The 26165-nt window shown below is 42.8% G+C and overlaps 1 protein-coding gene across 1 annotated transcript in view; it reads left to right on the top strand.

The window, feature by feature from the left end:
• Window positions 1-12975: 12975 nt before the first annotated feature.
• ITPKA (inositol-trisphosphate 3-kinase A) overlaps window positions 12976-26165 on the top strand; it is a 59265-nt gene continuing 46075 nt past the window's right edge. Inside the window, exon 1 of the mRNA XM_035111740.2 lies at window positions 12976-13968. Coding sequence (XP_034967631.2) covers window positions 13528-13968 — 441 coding nt within the window. The 5' untranslated portion in view covers window positions 12976-13527. The remainder of the gene's footprint in view (window positions 13969-26165) is intronic.

A 26165-nucleotide genomic window follows, 5' to 3' on the forward strand; every position in this document is an offset into this window, starting at 1 on the left:
GGAGCTCGCTTGAGGGAGATAATTTAAGAGTGGGGTGGAAGCAGAGCATCTTTACACCTATTTTTATCATCCATTCTTTTCACCAGCACTTGACTCTCCTATGCAGATTAAGTGATTGAAATATATTACCAAATATGAGCTGAGTGTCTCTCTGATGTTTCATGTTGCCAAGCAACACTTTATCTAATATGATGTGCTCAAGCAAATAACCATCCTCAAACTGAAAGGGGAAGCATTTCCTTTCAGCCAGGTCCTCCAGGTGTTTCCACAGCTTTCTACCCTTGACCTGCCTCATTCATCAATCTCTGCTTGCTTATATGCCTGGCCAAGGGGTGAAGGTATTGTACAAATAAGCCAAGAAACAATGACAACCACAATTGTCCACCACCGAACGATGAAGAATCATGACCTAAGGAAACTCTGAACAGTAAAATGGAATAAAATCACACACTTCTGTTTGTCTGTAAATATCTATCATTGGGGAGGGCACAAACGAAATGGAGAGGTGATTTTCACATGTTTCCCTTTCTTGTGGCAGCCACCTAAAAATCTGCTCAGCAGGGCTAGGGGAGTTGGAACGGAGGATTTTATAGGAATGAGGGAATTGACTAAAATAGTCTTCTTCCTCCAAATCCGGTTGCCAAAATCTCCAGCAGATTGAAGCCCCTTCTGTTCTGTGGTGAGTAGAAGCTGATTCCAAGCCCAGGTAGTACACACAGAGAGCCTTTCGAGCTTAATTGTTTGAGGAGCACAGCCCTTAAGGAGATTTCAGCTGGGCCAGTGAACCTTTCCTTCCATCTTCATTTTCTGTCCTCAGTATCAGCCGCTAGAGGTCAGTCTCCCCTTGAAACAGAGAAAGTTTCCTTAGAATGTAAGCACCCTAGGTGAGACCAACAGCTCAACTAGTCCAGTAGCATCTTCTCACAGGAGCCAACTAGATGTCTGTGGTAAGCCTGCAAGGTGGACCTCAGAGCAACAACACTCGCCCCACATATGGTTCAGTTTCAGTCCAGGCTTCATGATCTGCTCAGGCAGGGGAGAAATCATATCAGAGCTCGGATTGTGGAAAGAGCTTCATTAGCAAGGCACATCTCACCCCACATGAAATAATTCACACAGGGTTGAAAAACCATTTGAATGCTTAGAATGTGGAACAAGCTTCAATCATAAGACCAGTCTGACTTCATGTACAAAAAAAATCCATACGGGAGAGAAACCATACAAAGCAAGTCTAGAGTGAGAGAACAGGGTGATGTTTTGAGGAACTCTTCTTGTTGTGAGACTTTTATGGGTGAGCTGAGAGTTTGTTTGGAGCCTGGAGAAAGATCCTGGAGGTGGAGAGGGTAGGTCAGAAGGAAAGTGATATTGATTTATATCTTTCTTTTTTAAATAATTTTTTATTAAGAGAAGTTTAAATCAGTAAAATTTGTCAACACTACAACCAATTACATTTCCCTCTTCCCCCCTCCTCTATCAATTCCCTATAATTCATATTCTACTAATAAAAAGTTGTGTATGTTTATTCAAAACCTGCCAATGAATCTAAGTCTCTTTGCTGTCTTATCAAATAGTTTGTAAATAATTCCCATTCTTCCTTAAAGTCCCGATTGTCCTTTTTTTTTTTGCCAGTTCCGCATAGTTCATCATTTTTTCTTGCCACTGTTCCATTGTTGGTATTTCTTCCTTCTTCAATCTTTGTGCTAGCAAAACTCTTGTCGCAGTTGTGGCGTACATAAATAAGTTCTTTATCTTCTTTGGCAGATCTTGACCTAAAATCCCTAAAAAGAATGCCTCCGGATTTTTAACAAAAGTCATTTTAAACATTTTTGGAAATGTAAAGAAAAAGAAGGGACTTTTTACCATATGTGGTGGGAATGCAGAGTAGTAAAAAAATATTGGGAAATGATTTATAATGAATCAGAAAAAAAGAAAAAATGATATTGATTTATATCGATTAGTAACATTGCATTAGTGTAATTTGTATATGTAATTGTGTATTTGTATTTGGTTTTTTTTGTTGTCCATTGTTGCTTCAGTTTTTTGTACACCTCTTAGATATATATTTTTATATATTACGGTAAGTGGTATAGCAATTAAATAATAATAGTAATAATTCCCAGAGAGGCAGACTGTCTCTGGTGCTGGAGGTTACATAGCTATTGTGATTAAGTAACCATTGATAGCCTTACCCTCCATAAATTTACCTAATCCTGATTTGACACTGTTGGTAGCCATCACTATATTTTGTGGGAGCAAATTCCACAGTTCTACTCTGGAATGTGTAAATACTGACTCTTGTCTGTCCCCAATCTTCCAACAATCAGCTTCATTGGATGTCCGTGTTCTTGCATTATTAGAGAAACGTTTCTCTATTCACTTTCTCCACACCACTCCTAATTTTTATACCCTTCTCGCATGAGCCCTTTTACTCACATTTTCACTAAACCTTTCTCTAAACTTTCCCCATAGAAGAGTTGCTTCAACCCCTCCATCATTTTGGTTGTCCTTTGGGGGAATCTTCTCCAGCTCTACAATATCCTTTCTGAGGTGAGGCAACAAGAACTGTACACAGTACTCCAAGTGTGGTCACACAGCCAATTTGTATGATGGCACTATGATATTGGCAGCTTCCTTTCCAATCCCCTTTCCACTGCACACCTTTGAGCAATTCACTCTGACCCCCAAGGTCTCATTCCTGGTCACTCGATACCAGTTCAGACCCTCATGAACACATATAGAATATGCGAAGTATTCTCGTTTTCTATTTTTATTATGGAAGAATAGCCAGTCATGTGGGACCTAACATGATTAGTGTCAGTGTTTAGAGTTTTGCAAAAGACTGGCTGTCATCTTGAAACTGAGAATCCTTGGGACAAAGAACAGATTTAGCCTCTTACTGTACAGGCAACTCTTTATTTGTGTGTGCTCAGCACATGCAAAACTACTGGCATGTCCACTGTTTTGGACCCCGAAATGGAGTGGGCTTACACACACCAAACCGATGCATGTGGTTCGTCAAAACACAACTCCCATGCAAATGGGTAGTTGCCTGTATTCCTTTCCCATCTCCACATTACTGAATTACAGTCGTACCTTGGAAGTCAAACAGAATCCATTCTGGAAGTCAGTTTGACTTCCAAAACGTTCAGAAATCAAAGTGCAACCTCTGATTGGCTGCAGGAAGCTCCTGCAGCCAATCAAAAGCCGCGGAAGCCCCATTGGATGTTCAGGTTCCAAAGAATGTTTGCAAACTGGAACACTCACTTCCGAGTTTGAGGTACCTCAAACTGTACTAATAATCTGTCCTTTGGGAAAATAAAGCTCTTCATTTGGAAGTAATGATTCCAAGGACACAAAACCATTCACTACTGGTCCACTGGACAGCCAGGCTTCTGTTGAGCAGGGTATGACGCTGATGCTGCAAAGTTTATGTATGTACAGAGTGCAAAGAAATGCATGGAATCCACCTCAGAGGTCTTTATGATATACAGAGTCATACTTGACCCATAGTATAATGCTGGGTATTTCACTCGTAAATAACAATAATAACAAAATGGACTGCTATGTTTTCAAATTCCTGATTGCATAAAAATATGTGTGAACTACCACGAACACAGGTTCCCACCTCTAGAATAACCATGATCAATGAAATGATATTCCAAATTATCTTAAGGGATCTGTAATAGCATCCCATAATTTGCAAAATAGTAAAGATGCGGTAGGGGTGTACAGTCACAATATTTGCCTTGTATCTGTGTCCACAGTGTTTTGAAACAACCCGATCCATTTCGGATCTGCTCTGCGCTGTTCTGTTTCAACTTGTTATTCAGGTATAAAACTGATCTGTTAAGTCTGAAGTTTTATTTTAACACACACCCCTCAAAAAATGGCTATACAGTGGAACCTCGGTTTATGAACACCTCGGTTTACGAATTTTCGGTTTATGAACGCCGCGGACCCATCTGGAATGGATTAATTCACTTTCCATTACTTTCAATGGGAAAGTTCGCTTCAGCTTATGAACACATCAGTTTATGAACAGACTTCCGGAAGCAATTACACCCATGCTTCGGGTTAAGTACACTTCAGGTTGAGTACTCCGCGGACCCGTCTGGAACGGATTAATCCACTTTCCATTACTTTCAATGGGAAAGTTCGCTTCAGTTTATGAACGCTTCAGTTTAAGTACTCCGCGGACCGTCTGGAACAGATTAATCCACTTTCCATTACTTTCAATGGGAAAGTTCACTTCAGTCTATGAACGCTTCAGTTTATGAACAGACTTCCGGAACCAATTGTGTTCATAAACCAAGGTACCACTGTACTAATTTTTTTTTTCTCACATAAGTGAACATAATTTGCAGAAAAAAGAGCCACCCTACCCCTGGAGTGAATTAAACCTGAGAAATTTCAGGCAGATCTGTACAAAGGTTTTTGTGTAGGTAACCTTTAAAGTTTATATATATATATATATATATATATATATACTGTATATATTCTCTAACTTTTTTTATCTTCTGCCAGATTTGGTTGGAAACTGCAGGTATGCTTGCCCCTTCTGGGGAGATGAAACCTGCTAAAATTCCCAAAGATGGGTGCAGTGCTTCCCCTGCAAGAAAAAATAAAAATAATACCCCCTCCTCTAGTGGTGCAATCAGTTTAAAAACTGGGGTCAAGAGGAAGATGTCCCTGGGTATGAAATCTGCCAAATTTCAGACAAATAAGTCCATCACCTATCATGCAAAGTGTTTTTAACTTTGTTATAAACAACTAGAAAAGCCAGGTTTTTCCCACACCACCCGTCCTTTCCTGGAAATACCCTCCTTGAGGGAAAAAAAGAGATAAGTGATGCACATATGGCCATATTTGCAATGTTGCTTACGGAGGCTTTGCATTTCTGTTCTTTAATCAAAAGGGTATGTTCAAAGAGCAAAAAACAATTTTGCCATTTTGCCATTTGGCAAAATTAACGGCAATAATTAGGCACGTTCCGAAGCAAAAGATAATAGGCGAATGGAAATATGTCCAAGACTACTTGGAAAAAGAAGACATAGAAGTTAATTTAGCGAAATGCTTAGAATAGAAATTTAAAAGGAGAAAACAAAACAAAAAGCTAAAGAGAAAAGTTGAAATGGAGTGGAGTAAGAGGAACAGCGAGAAAGAGAGAACGAGCAAAGGAACGCGTACTGTAAATAACAGGAAGTGATTTTTTTTGTCCTTTTCTTTTTATCCTGATTTGTTTTTTGTTATTGTATTCCTTTGTTCTTTAAATTTTACTTTGTATTTTTCTGATTCATTCTCTATGATTTGTAGTATATATTTTTTGTTTATTTCTTTGTTATGTATGTTTTTTTAAAAAACAACTGAATAAAGATTTGAATTTTTAAAAAAATTTCAAAGAGCAAAAAACAACACACACCCTAACCTGCAACCACCCTGCAACAAATTACGTGTAGATACATTTCTTTTCACCATTTAGTTAAATTATAAGGAATTTCCCTGCTAGAAAGAAAAAAAAAGCTATGATATATGAAACTCCAGCAGTAAAGTAATTACCTAAAACGATACGTTACAACTGTCTGGAAGAAAACTAAAAACCCAAGTACTGTATGTATGAGTGCATATGACGATCTGAGAACTGGCAGAAAAACAGGAATTTTCACCCTGATTTTAGTCTCATCCCCATCTTGATTCAAGACATGTCAAGCAATGGATCATCTCTCTGTGCCTCTGTGGAGACTTCAGAAAAATAGCAGAAGTGCTTGTTCAGTTGCTTAATCGTGCATGAGGGCCAGCAGTCCTTCTGTGACAGATTCCAGTAAGATATAATTCACCTTCATCTGTGATTTCAGATATATTTAAGAGAAAGGCCATTTTGGAGACTTCATTAATAAATATGAACTTCAAGGTGAAAGTTCTTAACACTTCCTCTTGCATTCATGGGTTGTTTCACTATTTCTTTAAAAACCTACCTAGCATGGCAAGGCAAGGGTGTAATGTTGTGTTGCAAGATACTACGAGCTCTCTGCTGTCCTACTGTTGTTAACTAGGGCAAACTGGTTATGCTATATTCACATGAAAAACAAAGCTAGCATTTGTATTGCAGCTGATTCGCCCAGGCAACTTCCAAAGCATTGCAACTTAATTTGCTCCCTCTTTGTTACTCTGTCCCCAAGCCCATAACTAGCTCAGTGCTAGTTTTTCTCTTATCCATCTGTTTTCCTCTGTGCCAGGCAGGATGAGGATTTGTGTGTCAATATGTGGATTTGTAAAGTGGACAACTCAGCAACCATTGCAGTACAAAGTTTAGGGCAAGAGATAAGGTAAAGGTAAAGGGACTCCTGAGCATTAGGTCCAGTCGTGACCGGCTCTGGGGTTGCGCGCTCATCTCGCATTATTGGCCGAGGGAGCCGGCATATAGCTTCCAGGTCATGTGGCCAGCATGACAAAGCCACTTCTGGCAAACCAGAGGAGCACATGGAAACGCCGTTTACCTTCCCGCTGTAGCGGTTCCTATTTACCAGTTATCTACTTGCATTTTGACATGCTTTCGAACTGCTAGGTTGGCAGGAGCTGGGACCAAGCAACAGGAGCTCACCCCGTCACAGGGATTCGAACTGCCGACCTTCTGATCAGCAAGCCCTAGGCTCAGTGGTTTAACCACAGCGCCATCTGGGTCCCTAGGGCAAGAGATAATTTATAGCAAAAGATAGAAGCTTTCCATGTATAAAGTCTGCTTACCAAACGGACATCATATCAGACTTAAGGATATTTCAGCACCAAGTGAATGATGCTCCATTATATATGTAAATTAATGAAGAGCGAGGAAGATGCTTCCCAAAAGACATGTGCACGATCAACAAAGTACTTGAAAATCCAGCTCTAGTTCCACTTTGACTGCCGGTGGGGGTGCCATTGCACTTCATTTTGCTGAAATGTGCAGCAGAGCTATGGAAACAAAACAGGTGCTGATTTAACACTTCAAATAGGCTGATTAAATGCCTGCTCATTATTCAGCACTTGCAGCCATACTGATACCATGGGTGTGAACTGCATGAGCCTAGCTGCGTGATCTGAGGACAGATTGTTATCTATGCCAGACTTCACTAACCTGGTGTCCTTCACATGCTGTTGGACTCCAAGCTTCATCACGCAGCATGGCCAATAGTCAGGCCTGATGGGAGATGCAGTCCAAGAACATACTGAGAACATAAGACTGGGGAAGGCTGAGGCAGGCTTCCTTTCCTCCTCCTTCATCCCTTTTCTCTGGAGCAATTGGAGAATGTACCCTACAGGTAGGCCTACAGAAAGACGAAGGGCCATGCCTGCCTGCTTGAGATCACAGAAAAGGAATTCTTAGTACAAACGGTGTTGCTGACAAAACATGGGGAAGTGCATACCTGGACAGATATTTTTGTCTCATTTTGCTACCTTTCTTCTGTTAGACTTTCACAGAGACAGCTTTCTCCATTAACCATACCATGCAATCATCATCAGAGGGTTAGGAAGAATACAAGCCAAGTGGAACTGTCACTTGGCCCTCATGAGTTTCCCTGTAATCTTAAGAGAATCATGCATGTTGTTTGGACGCAGACGTTGTTGAAACTTGCAGAACTGAATCTGGAGACAAACTGATTTAATAAAAAAATGTGTGTGGGTGTTTTGCGGGGGGGGGGGGGGTTCTGCCTCCTCTACTGTTTAATAGGTCGTAGGTTGTGTAAGAATGTGTGTGCCACTTCATGAACCACTGTAAGGATTACCATCGCTAATTAAAAATCCTGTTTTTAGGGAACCTTTCCCCTGTTGAAGGCTGCATTCCCATAAGGACGATCTGTAGGGAGCCAGAGCCAGAATCCTGCAGGGCCATCCGTTCCTCTTTTGGCCACACCATTTTCTTTCTCGGCTTCTTTCTCTACATCTGAGACAGCTGCCCTGTCCTGCATTCCTTTCCGGCAACTTTAGGTGGGTAGGGCCAGAGGCAAAAGGAGGCAGAGCAATGTAAATGTAAATTTTACTTCTGTGTGGTAGACAGTTGCTACACACTCACATACCTATTTCCATCCAGGCAAGCAAGAGGCATTATCAGAGTTCAAGGACAAACTCCAGTCAGGCAAAAACTCAAAAAGAGTGCAGAGCAGAGCTGTTATGGGGGTGGTCTGGGAAGACAGCATGTGTGACCTGAGGAAAGTCCTCAGTCCCAGACTGAGGCCTGCATTTGGCTCCTGGCCCAGAGGTTCCTGACCCCTGCTCTAGCTACAAGTCTGAATTCGGTTCTTTCCCCCCATCTTCTCACTGCTCCATTTATTTTAGCCAACCACTCCTATCTCCCCCTTTCCTCCTGTGTTTTCCTCATCCACATATAATTAACTTGAGGGCCACGTGTGTTTCCTAGGATGCAAGTTCCCTACCCCTTCTTTCAAAGGCGGACTTTCTGGTCACATTCAGATGAGCAAATCTAGACTTAATAAGCCGATATGTGTGTAACCTTACACATGTAGGTGCTTCATTCTTTCCTTATAGTGTGAGCGACTGAACAAACCAGGGAGATGCAGTTAACCATTGTTTCCAGTTGCATCCCAAAACAGGAACTATGGTTAATGGCTTTTGAGCAAACTAGGATGCATGAGCCAACTTTAAACTTTGTATACATTTTCTGGATTGTTTGAAAACCATTAATCATAATCTCTGGTTGGTGCATAACAGGAAGCCAAAGGTAACTGTGCAGCTTGTTTTCTTGCTTGAACAAAGGGAGCTGTGAGGTGGCTTTGTGCTTATTATCTCAGCTTATTAAGCTGAGATTTGATTGTTGTTCATGTCCTTTCAATGTGCATTTGGAGTGTGGTATATTAGTTAAAAGGATATTAGTTAGTATCCTACTAAGCATAGAAATTTGAAGTTAAATCAATCCATGACACAAAAGGATACTTTTTCATAGGTTTATTTATGATGCCTGCATCCCTAAATTCCAGTAACAATTTATGGGAGCAGTGGAAGCAGTGTGAAAAAGGGAAAACACCTTAACAACCCCCTACCCTCTCCGGGGGTTACGGAGAGGGGCCGCTGGCCCGCGATGCCCCCAGACCCACTCCGACTGTTCATGGAGTGGGGGGAGCTTGGGCTGAAGCACTTACGAGGGCCAGAACTCCCGGACGCTAATCTGCATGGCGGGGATTTCCATGATTAAAGAAGATAATTAGGCTTAAATCTATGGACATACTTCAGAAGGAGGGGCAGAAGCGCTGTTTACTGCCGAGAAATCTATGCTGCTGAGGGTGAGGAGTTAAAGGCTGTATTTCATCTGGAAGAAGGATTGATGGGGACGGAGCGATAAGGGAAGTGAGTCTTTTTTTATTTTATTTTCATATGAGTTACTTCGTACCTTCCCAGACGTGATGTCCTGGCTTGTTTGGAGTGAAAGAGAAGCAAAAGACTGTGTGAGTTGAACTTTATAAACTGTTGTTATTGAGCATATTTTTTGAAGATGAGGAGTTGCTGATGAGAAAAGCCCCCCTCTAGTTGGATGGGAGGAGTGCCTGGACGCGTTCGGAGGATTTATGAGTTGTGACGCACTTTGAATTGGAGCAGCGACCTGAAGCTAAATTCAGCTATAGGGCAAGGAGATCCATTAATTTACCAAGAGTCTATGCATGGTGTGAGGTCTGGTTCTTCTGCCTGGAAAAGCTGTAAATTTTATAAAGATCGTTAATCTACATGGTTATGAGAGAAAACGAAAGTGATTTGAGTTTTTTTAAGATGGCGCTGCTTCGTGTTGAGAGCTCGACGCAATAGAGACGCTCCAGACCAAGAAGATTTATGGGGAGGCTGGACTGATTAACTCACACAGGAGAAAGAACATTTGTGAAACCTTGTTTGACATTTATCTCAGCAGCTGGGAAATAATCGGTTGAAAGAGGAAAACATCTACGTGACTGTAAGGGAAAGATCTGGATTATTATGGACTCGGAGAGACGATTTGAACTTTAGAAAAAAGACGGCAGTGGACAGTTGCGAGGAATCCCCAATTTCTTGAAGCATGGGAACCCCCCCAAATTTTTTTTAGATGATTTGGCATAACATTCGGTTTGATTGATATATATGTGTATAATTTGAAATAATGAATGTGATATAATTGGTTTTAATTGGAAAAATTAAAAAAATATATTTAAAAAAAAAGAAAAAGGGAAAACACCTTAAATTGCTATTTATAGGTACATTGGAGCGTTTTAGGTCCCCCCCCCCACCTTATTGATGCTTTAGAATCTAGCCACTTGCTGACAAAGTTTTGGCTGCAATCTTATACCCACATTTGTTGAGAGTTACACTCCATTAAACTCAATGGTGCTTAACTCTGAGCAGACATGCATAGGATTTTGCTGTTTGTCTTTTGAGAAAGGAAATAATGCAAAGGACCTTGGATGTCATATTTTTGAGGAACATTTCCATGGGTCACATGCATGTCCTCCAACAGCTCTCAACCAATTGGTAACATTTCCAAAAGGGGAATATTGGCCGTCATCAATGAAGGAAGAAAATGCTGCACTTGTCTCCATCGCTTGTACCAAAACTGACAGCAAAACTGGTTTAATACAGGGGGGAGTGTAAACTTCTATCAGCCCCAGCTGGCATGGCCAATACTCATTGCCATCGCAAACAATTTTATAAGCAGTAGCAGTGGAGTGAACCAATAGGATACACAATTAAGGGATCACAGCCCTCCCAGGGATCTATCCCCACAAATGATCAGAATAACACCCCAAAACTATAGCTCAACCTTTTACCCTCTTCTGATACTTAAATTTCCACTTAACTGAGAAATGTGAGAGATTCCCTGTCATTCCATCTCCTGTGGTGGGCAATCAGCTCTCTGCCCACCCCAGACAATCACAAAACCATCACTGTGGGAAGCAATTCCCACATCTGTCTCTAGGGGGTGGAAACACATTTTTAAAGCAACAACTCTCACCTGGAGAACTCCTTTGGGCTTCCACTCTTGTCATTCTGTTCCCTCATCAGCAGCACTAGCCAATCAGAGTAGCCCCTCAGGGTCCAAAAAGTAACTTAAGGTTTGGGCTGCAGTTCTGAATCATCTGCCTGCCTAAAGGTTGCATCTGACATTCCATTTCAATCATCCTGACCAATCACAGGTGTGTTTTCTTCTGTGGGGGTTGGGGGGAGTGGGGATCTTGTATTCTGAGCTTGCAGAGGTTTTTCTCTTTGCACAGGCAGACTGAGTAGCAGTAGCAGCTCATGTTCCTCTGTGAGTGGAAATTTGACATACTATTATTCTGGTATATTTTGTGTGTGTGTGTGTGTGTGTGTGTGTTTGATGAGAATGAGGGCTAGAGGCTGAAGGCAGAAAAATGCTGGACTTGCATTTTGCCTGCCCTGGATATTTTATTTTTTACTCATGTTGAATAGCCCTGATGGGGGCAGGGAAAGAGATTACATTCCTACTTCTTCTTTCACATTTTTTCCTCTTATTTCTGTTCCTTTGCTCCTCTGAATCAACCTCTTCTCTTTTCCTCACTTCCTTTGCCCCAGAGTTACAGTTCTGGCCTTTTAGGTCAGCTTCATTTTCACATTTCTCTTCTTAATGGTGCAACCCAACAATACATTTCCACTCTGTAGCTTGTCCCATTGAATTCAATAGGGTTTGCTCCCAAGTAAATGGGTACAGAATTACAGCTTGACATAACAAGCCCAACCTTGTCTACTCTAAGTAAATCCTGTTGAATTATATGGGGCTTATTCCCAGGTGAGTGGGGCTGAGATTGCAACATTAGGCATGTTTTCCAGTTGTGAATTAACAAGGATTTGAGAGGATACTCTAGTGACTAAGTAATATATAAAGGTAAAGGTAAAGGGACCCCTGACCATTAGGTCCAGTCGTGACCGACTCTGGGGTTGCGCGCTCATCTCGCATTATTGGCCGAGGGAGCCGGCGTATAGCTTCCAGGTCATGTGGCCAGCATGACAAAGCTGCTTCTGGCAAACCAGAGCAGCACATGGAAACGCCGTTTACCTTCCCGCTGTAGCGGTTCCTATTTATCTACTTGCATTTTGACGTGCTTTCGAACTGCTAGGTTGGCAGGAGCTGGGACCAAGCAACGGGAGCTCACCCCGTCACAGGGATTCGAACCGCCGACCTTCTGATCAGCAAGCCCTACGCTCAGTGGTTTAACCACAGCGCCACCTGCCGCTGTGGTTTAACCACAGCGCCACCTGGGTCCCTAAGTAATATATATGCGCAACTAATTGAAAGGGTGTGAAAAAATAAAGCTTTTCTTGGCTGTACCAATTTAGGTGCAGGTTGGGGAAAGAATATATTTGAATGCTCTTTAATCTTAAAAACAAACTGTAAGCGCCCATCTGGTCCAGCATCCTATTCTCAAACGAACTTTCAGGAACATAGAAAACCACCGTGCTGGGGAGAAGGATTCAATTTAGGCTTCTCACTGACATGCTATTTTTCTATTTTAGGGAGGTTTGAGAGAGAGAGAGTGAGTGAGTTTAGCTGCATGGCTAAACTTAACCTCAGGATGCTGAATTCTGAGAATGACCCTGTTGGATTTGTGTGCTTTGCATTTGAAGTAAGTAATCGGAAGGAAAACGGGTCTCTCGTCTATAAAAATGACTCTAGCCAAGAAGGGGCAAGGAGAAGGAACCCTCTTCTCGCCTTATATCAATGTGTTTCAACTTGACCGTCTTATCTGTTCCATGCTATTTCTATTATATTTAGTGGTGTGCTAGCTGCTCTGATCATCAGAAATGTTTGCGCTTGCCAACCGTCCCATCCTAAGTGGGCAAAGGCATTTCACGGTGCTGTAACCTTGCGTAACCGAGCCCTGCCCGCCCCTGGACCGGTGCCACGCGAGGAGGCAGGAGGAGCGCGCTGAACTTTGTCCCTTTCCTGGGAGCTGAGTCGGGAGCTTTCGGGGCGGGGGAAGCGGGAAACGGTTCCCCGCCAAGTCTGAGGCGCGCTTCTTTCCGCCGAGCCGCGCGGCTTGGGGGGCGCTGTGCGCTTATCCTTTCTCGCCGCAGTCGGGAGAGGAGTTTCATTAAAAGAGAAACCAAAGAGGGCCTGGCAGGGGCGGCGTCAGTTAAAAGTACACAGGGGAAGCAGGAGCGGGGCGAGGTGGGCCGCCCTGGCCGGGGCGGGGCGCTGGTGGCGGCTCCTCCTTCTCCGCCCTCTCCGCGGTTGCCTGAGGCGCCTGACGGCAGCGTGGAGCAACAGTCTCGAGCGACCCATATGGGCCGACCGGGCTATCGGAGCAGCTCCCCGGGCGTGAGTCCGAGCAGGCGAGCGTCAGACTGACGGGGCGCGGGGCTGGCCATGCTCGCCCGCGTGCGGCGGCGGCTCGAGCCCTCCGGTGCGCCCTTCCCCGCGAAGAAGCCCGCCACTGCGGGCTCTCCTGCTCCCCGGCCGCGCCGCTTGCCGTCTTCGCGGCGCGCCCACACAGTCGCTGGGCTGCGGGCGGCGGCTGTGGCGGCAGCAGCAGCAGCAGCTCCAGCTCGTTCTCCTCCTCCATGGAGCCCCGAGGCTCCCGCGACGGCAGTAGCGGCGACGGCAGCCCGGAGCTGGGCCGGGGCAAGCGGCTGAGCGTCGGCGAGCTGCGCTCCCTCTTCGAGGCGCGCTGCGCGGCCCCCACCAAGCAGCTGCCCGAGCCGGTCAAGAAGAGCTGCCGGCCGCGCAACGGGGTTCTGCCGCCGGTGATCCCGCAGCTGACCGTCACCCCCGAGGACGACGCCGATGAGGCGCAGCGCAGCCCGGCCGGGCGCCCGCGGACGGAGCCCGACGGCGCCTGGCTTAGCGCGGACCTGCTGTCGTCGCGCCGCCTGTCCACGTCGTCGCTTTCCTCCACCGGGTCGTCGTCGCTCTTCGAGGACTCCGAGGATGACCTGCTCAGCGACACGGAGAGCAGGAGCCAAGGCATCGTCCACCTGGAGCACGGCGAGGAAACGCACCAGGTACGGACGGCACGGCATGGGACGAGGAGGAGGAAGGGGCGCCGTGGCGGAGGCGCGGAGCGGCTGCCCGGGTTTCGGGCACAGGCGCTGCGCACGTGCGGGACCGGCTGCCTTCCTGGCAGCGGCGCCCCGCCGTCCAGAGTTTAGTTGCCTCGGAATGCTCAAATCGACGAGTTAATCCGTAGCGCCGCGCTTTGGCACTGGGCCAAGTTCTGCAGACTGAAACAAGGTTCCTTCGCAGGTTGCACGATTCCGAAAGGCAGAGCAATCTTAGACTCAGAGCGTAAGCTTAGGCTACTCAGAAGTAAGCCCCACTGGGACTTGCTCCTAGGTGCATAGGATTACGGCCCCACAATGTAACTCTTATGCATGTTTACTCTGGAGTAAGCCCTTCTTTGGTCTGTGTCTGTGTCCAGTGTCGGATCGCTTCCAGCTAAGTGTGCCTGCCTCACAGTTGCAGCTTTGCTGTGAAATAAATGCTTTGTGTGCATAAGAAAAAGGCTACATGAATATTACCTGTTGTGTAGGAGCTTGATAGTTTCCCATGTGGGTTTTTCTCTCTGTGTGCATGCAGTTCCATCAGCAGATCAGTGCAAACACAGGGGAAACCTGCAGGCAGGGTGTCATCAGGTATGCCACACTTTTCTTAGTAAATTCCATAAGGAAAGTGCATATGGGTTTTATAGTAGTGTCTTATGGGTTTTATAGTAGTGTCTTCTAGGCAGGAATAACTTGTAAAGTGGCAGTGACATTTGATCTCATATGAGTACAGTGTTGTTTACTTTCGTTAAAGGCACCTCCAACAGATGGAAAACACTGTATAAGTGATATATTTGTTGGCCTGTATGCACAGCCTCTGCTGTGAATACAGCATAATGAGCAGTATGATCATATGCATGTACATCTGTATATGTAATATCCTGGATTTCTGCAATAATAGCATTGCCTCCCCTCCCACTCTTTCTTTTTTTGAGATGCTAGGATCACTGTGTGTAAGCTAAGATTTAACCAGTGCAATCTGGTCCTTAACTGCAGACACAGAAGTTTATATTGTGATGTTTCACCAACAGAAATTGTTCACTGCTTCTGTTTTGTATCCAGCTAAGCGTGTGAATAATGCTAAAGCAAAGTCTTCCATTCTGTGAACAGACCAGTGGTCTATCCTAGCTTTAAAAATGAAAGTGTACAAGAAACAGGTCAATTTGGGAGTGATAAAACTATCTCTCACCCATTGTCTTGCCTTCCAGCAGGGTTGGTTCAGAGCACCTGTTAATCCAGGAGTAGTGTAGTGTGTAACAAATATAAGTGAAACTCTGAAAATTGGAATATCGTCAAAAAGTGCATTTATTTCAGTAATGCAACTTATTCTTTGCATGTCATGCACCTACCTCATACCAGTATATTGGTTTCACCTTTTAAGTTGCATTACTGAAATAAATGCACTTTTCGATGATACTCTAATTTTCAGAGTTTCACCTGTATTAGTGTGAGATCATAGATCTGTCAGTGGACAAATATGGTGGGCGTCTCACATGTGGCTTCTTCACAGAACTGAATGTTTTAAGGCAGTGGGTAGTTTAATGCCAACCAAGGGAGTTCATCACTCTCAAGCCAAGCATGTAAAAAATGGTAATATTTCAGATATGGGAATGTTATAATTCACATGGTGATTCTTGAATGTTTCATTGCAGTATGATTACTTGCCAGTGTTTCCATGAAAACCTGAGAACTAGAATAGATGGGTCTATTGAGTTCTGCGATGCTTTGCCAGGGGTGGGTGTAAAATGCAGTTTGCAGTTGCATGTTTCCAAGTATGGAGTCTTGAACTGAGAGTGAAATCGGGATCCTCTGTGTGTCTGAGGGCGCATTTCTAGCTTTAAAGGCTGTGAAAGATTCAGAAAATACGTTTACTATATAATTCTGTTAGCTTTGTTAGCAAAGGTTGTCCTGCAGAGGTCTTCCTCCTTGCACTTCCTTGTTATCAAATTGAAAAGAAAATGAAATAGTAATGGAGGAGTGGGTGGAAAGCTTCTCAGATAAGCGTGAAGTTGTATGACAGTTGCTGGTGAAATCCCAGCAACCAGAGGGGGTGGGGATGGGGTGGAAGCAGGATTTCCACTGTTCGTGGGTGCCGTTCCTTCCCTATGACTTTGACTCTTCCCATGACTAGCAGACATAGAATGAAGTATGTTGTAACCATTGGTTCAATTTATGCAATATATTTTTCTTGCATACTGCCACCATGTGCATCCTAGGGTTGCGTTTGAATATCGTAATATGTGAATGGTGCAATTATGGATAAAGTTGGCAGCAATTCCAGCAATTACTACAGCACTTTTCATGAGTTCCACAATCTTGGGTATTGCTGCCAGCTTTATTAGTGAAGTGATAGCTTGTTTGGAATACATATTTTGGCTTACGAAACCAAGATACGAACAAGCCTTTGTGCTTGTACACTTTGCACTGCAGCTTCTCTCCTTCTGTCGTAGTTGACTATTTCATGGAATAATTAACCATTGCTTCCTATTAACATCTGAACTGGGAAACTATGGTTAATAAACTCTGAACAAACCATGACTTGAAATCACAGTTTGAAGTTGGTTTCATATCTTGACTTGTTCCAAACTTCATTAATGTTGTTTGTAACAGGAAACTATAGTTAATTAACACAGGAAATTTTCAATCATGGCATGCCAAGAAGGGAAGAGGGAAGGAACAGTTCATAGACGGAGCATACAAGCACAAGGTTGGTCTGTATCTCAATTAAATATATGTATGAGCTGGAGCTAAGTTTTGATATGTTAGTGTATATCCAAGGAAAGCTGCAGAGGATATAATGTTAAGCCAAACCATGGCTTAGCACAAATGTGCAAGCATGAGAGTTCTCAGAGGCGACCCTGGTCCTTCTGCTGCTGCACGGCTGCAATGAAACCATGGTTAGGCTTAGCATGTTCTCCAAGCCAGGGCTCATGGTTTGTCTGAGGCAATCCCAGGTTCAGATGAAATGACATGGCTGAGTTTATAGCAGCGAAGCAGCAGGAAGACCAAAAGAGGAGCAAAACAACTGCAGTCTCCTCTCTGGGAGCAGCCTGCAAGCTCGCATGTTTGCCAAAGGCACAGTTTGGCATAGTATTATAGTGGTACCTCGGGCTACAAACACCTCTGGTTACAAACACTTTAGGTAACAGACTCCGCTAACCCGGAAGTAGTATCTCGGGTTAAGAACTTTACATGAGGATGAGAACAGAAATCGTGCAGCGGCAGGCCCCATTAGCTAAAGTGGTACCTCAGATGAAGAATGGTTTCAGGTTAAGAACGGACCTCCAGAACGAATTAAGTTCGTAACCAGAGGTACCACTGTACATGTGAACTAGACTATTATTGTGTGAACAGGTCTTTGTGATCCTAAGTATACTTAGAATTCTCCCTAACACTGAATTCTGTTGAGTTCAGAGGAGTTTACTGCCAAATATACTGGCTTAAGTTTGAGGCCTGGTACTATTATCCTGTGTGTAACTGCCTGAGAACATTCTATTTCTTTCAGTGAAAGTTGAGTGCATTGAGGTTTAAAAAATACCACAGTGCAGTCTTATAGCAAATTTTCTTGGAGATAAACTCTGTTGAAACCAGTAGAAATTGGTCCAAAACAAAGCTGCAATCTTAGGCTTGCCCTACTTCCTTGGGAGTAAGGCCTGTTGAATTCAGTAGGACTTCTGAATAGGCAGGATCTTAATTACACAGTAAATGCATGTAGATTTGGGAGTGATAATGCTTCTAGAAATCTACAAACTGATAAGGGCATATGGAAGAATGAGGGCACTATGCTAGATGGCAGTTCATGTTGGTGATTAATTCTGTCCTAAGGTCAGTTTGGATCAGGAGTGTCCTATGTCTAACAGCTGTACAGCCTTTTAAAAGGGGGCAGTGTCTAGCATTTTATATAGTGCTTTAAAGTGTCCCACTGCTTCATGTGCAGTATTTCTGTGATCCTCCGTATATTCTTATAAGGTGGGCCAATATCATTACTGTTAGAGTGACGATTTTTAGGCACACCTAAACCCATGGATTTCAGTGGTCGTTAAGCGTGCCTCATTTCTGGTACAGTGGTACCTCGTAAAATGAATGCCCTGCAAGACGAATGCGTCTTGCGATCTGATGGTGACTCGCAAGAAGAATTCGTTTTGCGAAAAATTCGTCTTGCGAATCGCGGTTTCCCATAGGAATGCATTGAAATTTAATTAATGCGTTCCTACAGGCAAAAAAAAAGAAAAGAAATTTCAATGCATTCCTATGGGAAACCGCGATTCGCAAGATGAATTTTTCGCAAAACGAATTGACTCACGGAATGAATTAAATTCGTCTTGCGAGGCACCACTGTATATGCACTTTCTGCATATGGATTGCGTTACTAGCTGAAGTCTTTGATACCCTCTTCCTTCCACCCCTTCATAGCTTAGGTTTGTGTGAAAGTAGACAGACAGGCCCAGGTGAGCTTAAATTCTCATCTCTTTGTTAAATTAACTTTTGAGGCAGTTCAAATTGAAGCACATCATGCCTCCTATATATGATATTTGCCCTGCAGGTGTGTGAACAGGTTCATCCACCGTCACTTTATGATTTATGTTCACTGGAACTATTGCAGGGTTTTTACTTTGATGTAAGCATTGTCTTTCCAACATATTTTCTGTTATGGGTAAACTATTAGTCGGCTTTGATCAAATAACTCTAAGTAATCTGTCAGTGTGGCAAGGAGAGAGAGTGGATTGGTTCATACATAATGCCATAATACATAAAAAATTCCAACCAGCACTACAGCTAGTTTAGTGGTCCTAGATATAAAAAAATATTTAGGGGATATTCAGTGAGCAGGTGCCAACAGTTTCTTTGTAATTGTAGCTTTCCCTCTTGAAGCTTTACTATCTATTTATTTGCTTTTTTAACTGGACATATTTCAAATATTATAATTATTAGATTTTTATGACATTTTTCAAAGGTGTTAACCAGCAGGCATTCCATTCCCACCCACTTTTTGACTCGATACCAGTTTTAAAACTGCTTCTTGCTGTGTGTGAGAGTGGGGATGGGGAGGTGTTTGGAATGATTAGCAAGCATACCGCTGTCCACTTTGGCAATAATTCGTTCTTTCCAGAAAATCTGTTCTGCAATTTGGCGGGTGCTCATCAACAGAAAGTCATGTTTTTCATGGCATTTATTGCAGCTATTTTCCTTAGTTCTTATCATGATTTTCTGGAGGAACTCGAACTGAAATCTGTTTTCCTTTGCAAATTCCTTTTCCTACCATACCATATTGAGAGCACACAGAGCACTGTTAATATAGACAACTCAGTCATTTGAGCAATTAGCACAGAATCTTTTCTAAGGAAAACAACACTTTAAAAAAAAAGGAATTGGAATGATGAATTGGAATATGTTGATAAAGCATAGATACTACAAACTGGAGTAATACTCTCGGGAGTGCATTATAAGAACAACAACAGTCAAGGGATTAGAGGAGACGAGTCATTCGACCTTTGGGCTGTTTTTAATCCATATGCTCATAGTCTCATGGGTTTAGTTTTGCAGTTTTATGTGCTTTTTAAAATTGGGTCTATAAAATGAGTTGAAATAAACTCTTTTTTTAAATAGGGTGTTGCAATGCCAGATTACATTGTCTTAATATTTTTGCTTTATGTTCCTTAGTGGGAACTAGGTATATGTATTACTAAAATGTATTTATCCTACTTCTCAGTCCAGAGATCCCCCCCCAAAAGTGGCTATCAATAGAGCAATTGTATAATTAATGAAAACAAGCACACCCACCCACACCCTCCCAAGCCACAAGAAGAGACTGTAAAGCAGTTTCAGTTTACACATAGCCCAAATGCCGTTGGAATAGATACAGGAAGCAAAGCTATTATAAAAAGCCACTTTGCATGCTGTTTGTTTACCTGTGACCACAGAAAGGTGGAGATTTTGTATGACATTTCAAGTGTCTTGTTAGGCCATTGGCAAAACATGCACAGAAATGTGGCTTGGATCAGTGTCAGATAATTGTAGGGTTCCAAGCTTTACTTTTAGCAGAACTGAAAAGGCTGGATTGAGTTTTCATTCAGGCGGTTGGTCTGATCAGCATTAGGGATGTGTGTTCAGGATAGTACATAAGGGCCAAACTAAATGTGTCATGGAAGGTCTGTGAATAGGATCTTTTAATGGTTAACAACAGCTGCAAGAAGACCCAATTCAGGCAGTAAATAAATAAACTTTATTCGCATTAGCCAACGACCGTAGCAACAATAAAACATTACAATATATACAAAAAAGAACATTGAATAAAAGGCATAATAGTATCCTGAATTATCAATCAGTTGGTGGCCCTTAATCTAATTGTCCCAGCTATGTATCTAGCAACCTTTGCTGTTATCTGGTCATTTTGGTCTGATAAGAGGAAGTGCATTATGGCCGCAGATGAGTGACCTGGAATAGTTACCGTAGTAGAAGTGGGGTAATCTCGTTCCTCAGCTCTTGTAGAGGGAACAAGACAGGAGGACATGTGCCACTGATTCTATGCTGCCATCTCACAGGGGCAATGTCGTTTCTCAAATAAGATCTTTTGGAATCAAGTATGGCTGATGGTAGAAAATCCAGTCTTGCAAGTGTAAAGGCACGTCTATATTTTGGGATAATAAGTTTGTGCAAATATGGGGCCAGAGAATCAAAGTGGGAGATAGGAAAATGAGCAAACCAGGGGCAAAATTTCTTTATGGTGGCCAGATTATTCTGGTGCTCTATATCTTTTAAACGTTGGGCAATTAGACTTTTTGCTTTGATGGGGCCCATCATGAGTAGATGTTGAGGGGGATAGGCCACAGGAGAGAAGTTTTTGATGAACAGTTTTGGTCCAAACGCTTTTATGGGAATCTTGAATTACTAATGGTAATAAACCAGGAGGGTTTGAATTTAGGCAGAGCCAGAAGTTAAAAGTTCTTTGCCAGGTCTGTACTTCTACAGAAGGGAGACTTGCCTCCAGTCACAATGATGCATTTGGAACGCAGGGCAGGACAGAAAAGATCTACCTTAAAAACTTTGATTTGACAGATTCCAGAGTGCTGACATGGGTACCAGTCCAAATTTGGGCCCCATAAAGTAGCTGGAAAATTTCTATGGCTGATGGTATATGTTTACCACCCTTCGTGTGGAAGAAACGGGTCAACGTTTTGGCACTTTGAGATGCTTTTTCTTTAGCACATTTTTGGTGTCCATTTTTGGTAAGGCCCAAATACTTGAAGGCTTTAACCCAGGCATCCCCAAACTGTGGCCCTCCAGATGTTTTGGCCTACAATTCCCATGATCCCTAGCTAACAGGACCAGTGGTCAGGGAAGATGGGAATTGTAGTCCAAAACATCTGTGGAGGGCCGAAGTTTGGGGATGCCCGCTTTAACCTGTTCGATTGGCTGATGATGATATTATTATTATTATTATTATTATTATTATTAATATTTATACCCGACCATCTGGCTGGGTTTCGGCTTCCAACAGAAATATTAGAATACACCAATTTCTTAAAAATTAAAAGCTTCCCTAAACAGGGCTGCCTTCAGATGTCCTCTAAAAGTCTGGTAGTTGTTTTTCTCTTTGACATCTGGTGGGAGGCCACTACCGAGAAGGCCCTCTGCCTGGTTATCCATGCGCCAGCTATGGGGCCTAAATTTTCTTGAGAAGACCATGACTTTGGTTTTCTGATAGTTTACGGCCAACTGTTCTCTCTGGCAATATGCTGAGAATTCTCCTGTGTTGAATGTACGCTGCTCCCCAAATGGCCAAATCATAGGACCCGTACCAGTTACCAAGGGAGTTAAGCAAGGATGCATCCTAGCTGCTCCCAATTCAGACAACAGTATTATGGTGCCCATAAGTTTCCCTCCCGGGGGGTGGGGCATGACGACAATGGATGAACACAAATAGCAGCAGGGATGGGGGAGCAATTTTCATTGTAGATATTGTATGCATGGCATGCATCGCACTGCTGGAGCCGGTACACTCCCCCTGCACTCCTCTTCTTCTGCCAGTGCTCAGTTCCACAAGTGTTTGTGGATCCTCTAGCATGGACCAAGCCATGGCCCCCCTACTTTTGAAAATGTTGATATCTCTTTACACACTGAGCTTCTCAGGTAGACTGGCTTGATTACCTAGTTTCTCCCAGGGTGAGCGAAACCCAGCAGTACAGTTTACATTATGGTCTTAACTCCTTCATGTGTTAATTAGACTTAAGTATGGGGGACGCGAGTGGCGCTGTGGTCAAAACCACAGAGCCTAGGGCTTGCTGATCAGAAGGTCGGAGGTTCGAATCCCCATGACGGGGTGAGCTCCTGTTGCTCTGTCCCAGCTCCTGCCAACCTAGCAGTTTGAAAGCATGTCAAAGTGCAAGTACCAGTAGATAAATAGGTACCGCTCCGGCGGGAAGGTAAATGGTGTTTCTGTGCATTGCTCTGGTTTGCCAGAAGCGGCTTTGTCATGCTGGCCACATGACCTGGAAGCTGTACGCCGGCTCCCTCGGCCAGTAAAGTGAGATGAGCGCCGCAACCCCAGAGTCGGTCACGACTGGACCTAATGGTCAGGGGTCCCTTTACCCTTTACCTTTATGTTGGTTATATGAGGCTGATTATTCCCAAAGAGCTTTTCGGGGGGGGGGGGGCTTTACACCCTGAATATGTTTTACTTTGTGTTGTTGTTGAGTTTAGATTCTTGAGGTTTTAACTTTCAGTGGTTTAATTTAAGTTTTAAATATTGTATATTGTTGTAAACTGCTTTGAGATGAATAGTGAGATATAATATGAATATATATATGAATATATATACGTAATGTGCATATAATTGGCACCTGCCTGTCTTGAGAGACAATGGAGTGTGCCTATGTGGGTGGAGGTCAAACGACTGCATTTCCAGCACTGAAGTGACCTCCCCAAGTTGCAAGCCTGGCATTGTATATGGAGATTCTGGGCTACCCAGACGACAAGACCCCCCTCTTGGCGTTATTGATATGGTCCAAAGGAAAGCAGAGCAATACGTTTGGCATCAGCTTGACTGCAGGAGTAGACTGAAAGAGGCGTACAAGACGTGTGTGTGTGTGTGTGTGTGTGTGTGTGTGTGTATTCATTCTACCTAATCAACCGTTCCCTCAAAGTAGGAATCACATTACTCCTGCAGTGTGTAACAGCTAGAACCCTAGAATCCAATCAGCAAAATCCATACCATATGGATACATACTAGAAGCGAGCCATTCATAATCCAGAAAAATTATCAAGCCATATGGAAGGAGACACATATCAATCACAATTTGGCACATATAAATTTTCAGTAATAATTAATTGGAAGACTACCCCACAAAATATTATATTAGCCATCACCAGTGCCTGTCATCAGTTTCCAGAGACATGACTTACCGTAGTTGATGAAGTGTCAAAGAGTATAATACTTCATAATGAGTTTCTCTGATATTGTTACAAGATGAGTATGCCAAACCCTGTAAAAGCATTTTATTCCACGCTCGTGATTGAATAGGATAAAACCATTTGAAAAGAGCTTAATCAGGTATAGTAGCCAAAGTCTTGACATGTGTAATATTGTATATTAAAACACACAAGACTCTTTTGTTATTACTTCTGGTCCAGTTTGAGACCTCACCAACCAATTTAAAAATGATCACTATAAATAAGTGTCAATAATATAGATCTACTGCTGCCCTTATAAAACAGTCTGTCCTTTATAATAACAGTACCAGTCATATGAGACTGAATATGAATATAGTCTGAAATAATCTTGTTTAATCTTTTTGCACAGACAGCTGCTAAATTTTGTAATCTTGGTTTAAAAGTGGTATCAGATGATACGGTGAGGACAGTGGTGGATTTTTACCTTTTTTTGCATATTAATATAATCCATGCCTCATTCCTATAATAACAGAAAATGTTTTCAGAATAAATGGTTTGACATTTGTCACCTTAGCTTTTTCAAAGCATAAAAGAAATTCACTTCAAACCATGGATTATGAAGCTCGTTTGTTTCAGTAAATCATGGTTAATATAAACCACCCTTCAAGGTTTGTACATAACGCTAAACTATGGTTAACTGAAAAATTATTTTTATACATTTCACATAATTTATATACTACTACCGTAGAACAAAAGTCATCTGCAGTAAGTGGTCTTCTGTTTGCCTTGAGGTTACGCCAAAGGAGTGGGGAGGCTTGACTGCACAAGACCAAGACTCATTCACTTAACATCAAACCATGGGTGTGATAATGTGCATTCAGTGTGGGATGCAGGCACCTTTTTGGGATGCTATATGCACAGGGTCATCCCCATGTTGATCCTATTCCACACTATTTGTCAGCCTACAGTGCATTCTGCTGGAACAGTTGTAAAGTGCTTGCTGCATGCATGTGTATACACACAGAGAGAGCACTTCCTCAGGTCATTTCTTACTGGAGCAGAGCTACTGATGTTGCCTGGCTGTGCCACTCCACTCTCACTGTTTAACTTGTCTATGAGTGAAATAGGAAAGAGTACAGTAACTTACCTGCCTCTGCATACCGATACATTTCCTTTGTATATCAGTATATCAACACACCTCTGTTTTGAAAGACAGGGCAAATATTTTAAAAACCAAATCTCTGGAAACATTTATTGTGAGGAAGGGAAAAGAGAAGTCTGTTGTACAGTAGTGTGAAAAACATCACCACCTGTGTGTATGAGCAAACAGGGTAGTTGCTGCTGCTGCTGCTTTAGATGACACTATTAGGCAAAGCTGTGTACAGTTGCAAGCTGCTATGTACAAAAGGGCACTCTGAGAAAAAAAGTGTGTGCATTTAAAATGCCGCATGTGTACGTGGCCCTTAAAAGTCCAGAGCTTTATCAGACCCAAAGGCCCATCTAGTCCAGCATCCTGTTTCTCACAGTGGCTGACTAGATGGCACAGGCAGGATAGGACAGCAACAGTCCTCTCCTGCTGTTGTTCCCCAATGACTGTCATTCAGAGGCACTTTCCTTAGGTCATGTGCAGTTAGAGAATCAGTTCAAGGATCAGCTTTCCAGTGCACATACTCATGGCAAAATAGATAGTCGAACCATAGTTGCATGTAACATTTTGTCTGGGTGTCATGATTGTTACCTCATTTGCAGTTGTATTAGTGAGTCATTGTTTTGGCTAAATAAAAAAATTCCTTCAGTAGCACCTTAAAGACCAACTAAGTTTTTATTTTGGTATGAGCTTTCGTGTGCATGCACACTTCTTCAGATACAATTGTTTTGGCTGTGCTCTTGGACTTTCAAATAGGCATAAACAGGATAAACGAAGAAACAAAATTCCATTTGTCTGCTACTTTTCCACAAAAAATTAATGATCCTCAAAGTGGCTTACAACAAACAGGGATGCATTTCAAACAAACACTACAAAAATAGCAAAACAAAATAAATATAATAGCATATAAAAAACCCACATTCAATACTACCGTATAAATATAATAAGATTAAACAACATGCAGCATCCAATAGCCAAAATAACAAGGGAGCTTCACAGTTTCACCTTAGTCCTAGAAACCTCCTCCCATTATGTTGCTCCCAATCCCTTTCCTGCAGCTGCAGTTTATAAGGCTTCCAAGGGGAAGGGGTGGGGTAGCTGGAAACACCCATCCCATGGTGTCTGCCATCTGTAGAAGTTAGAAAATGTGATCATGGGCCTTATTTTGTATTATGATGCTTCTGCAACTCACCGAGAGAGGAAATGAGGCAATAAACTGAAGGGCATTGAAGCACTGCTCAGCCCATTAGTCCTATCTTTTGGCTCTGTGACTTCACCAGAGAGTCACGTACTTATTTTAAGTCTGTTTTGAAAGATTTAAGGACTGTTAAGTTTTTTTGTTTTTAAAGACAACTGAGATTCTCAGAATAATAACTTACATACTCAACATGTGGTGCAATAGCAGATCACAGAGTACACATAGCCCTGGGCATAAAGGGGGGCATGAAATAGAATACTAATCCTGTAAACCAGTCAATAAGTACCCAGCAAATTAGATGTCGTCTTGTTCCTGTGGTGATAAATTTGACATTTTGGGGGAGAAGGAGCACTCATCCAAATGATTCTTCATTAGCCTTGGGCTTACTGTCCTCTTTATGCCTATAGAGACATTAGAGGGTGT

This window comes from Zootoca vivipara, chromosome 1 (genome assembly GCF_963506605.1).
Source record: "Zootoca vivipara chromosome 1, rZooViv1.1, whole genome shotgun sequence".
Lineage (NCBI taxonomy): Eukaryota > Metazoa > Chordata > Lepidosauria > Squamata > Lacertidae > Zootoca > Zootoca vivipara.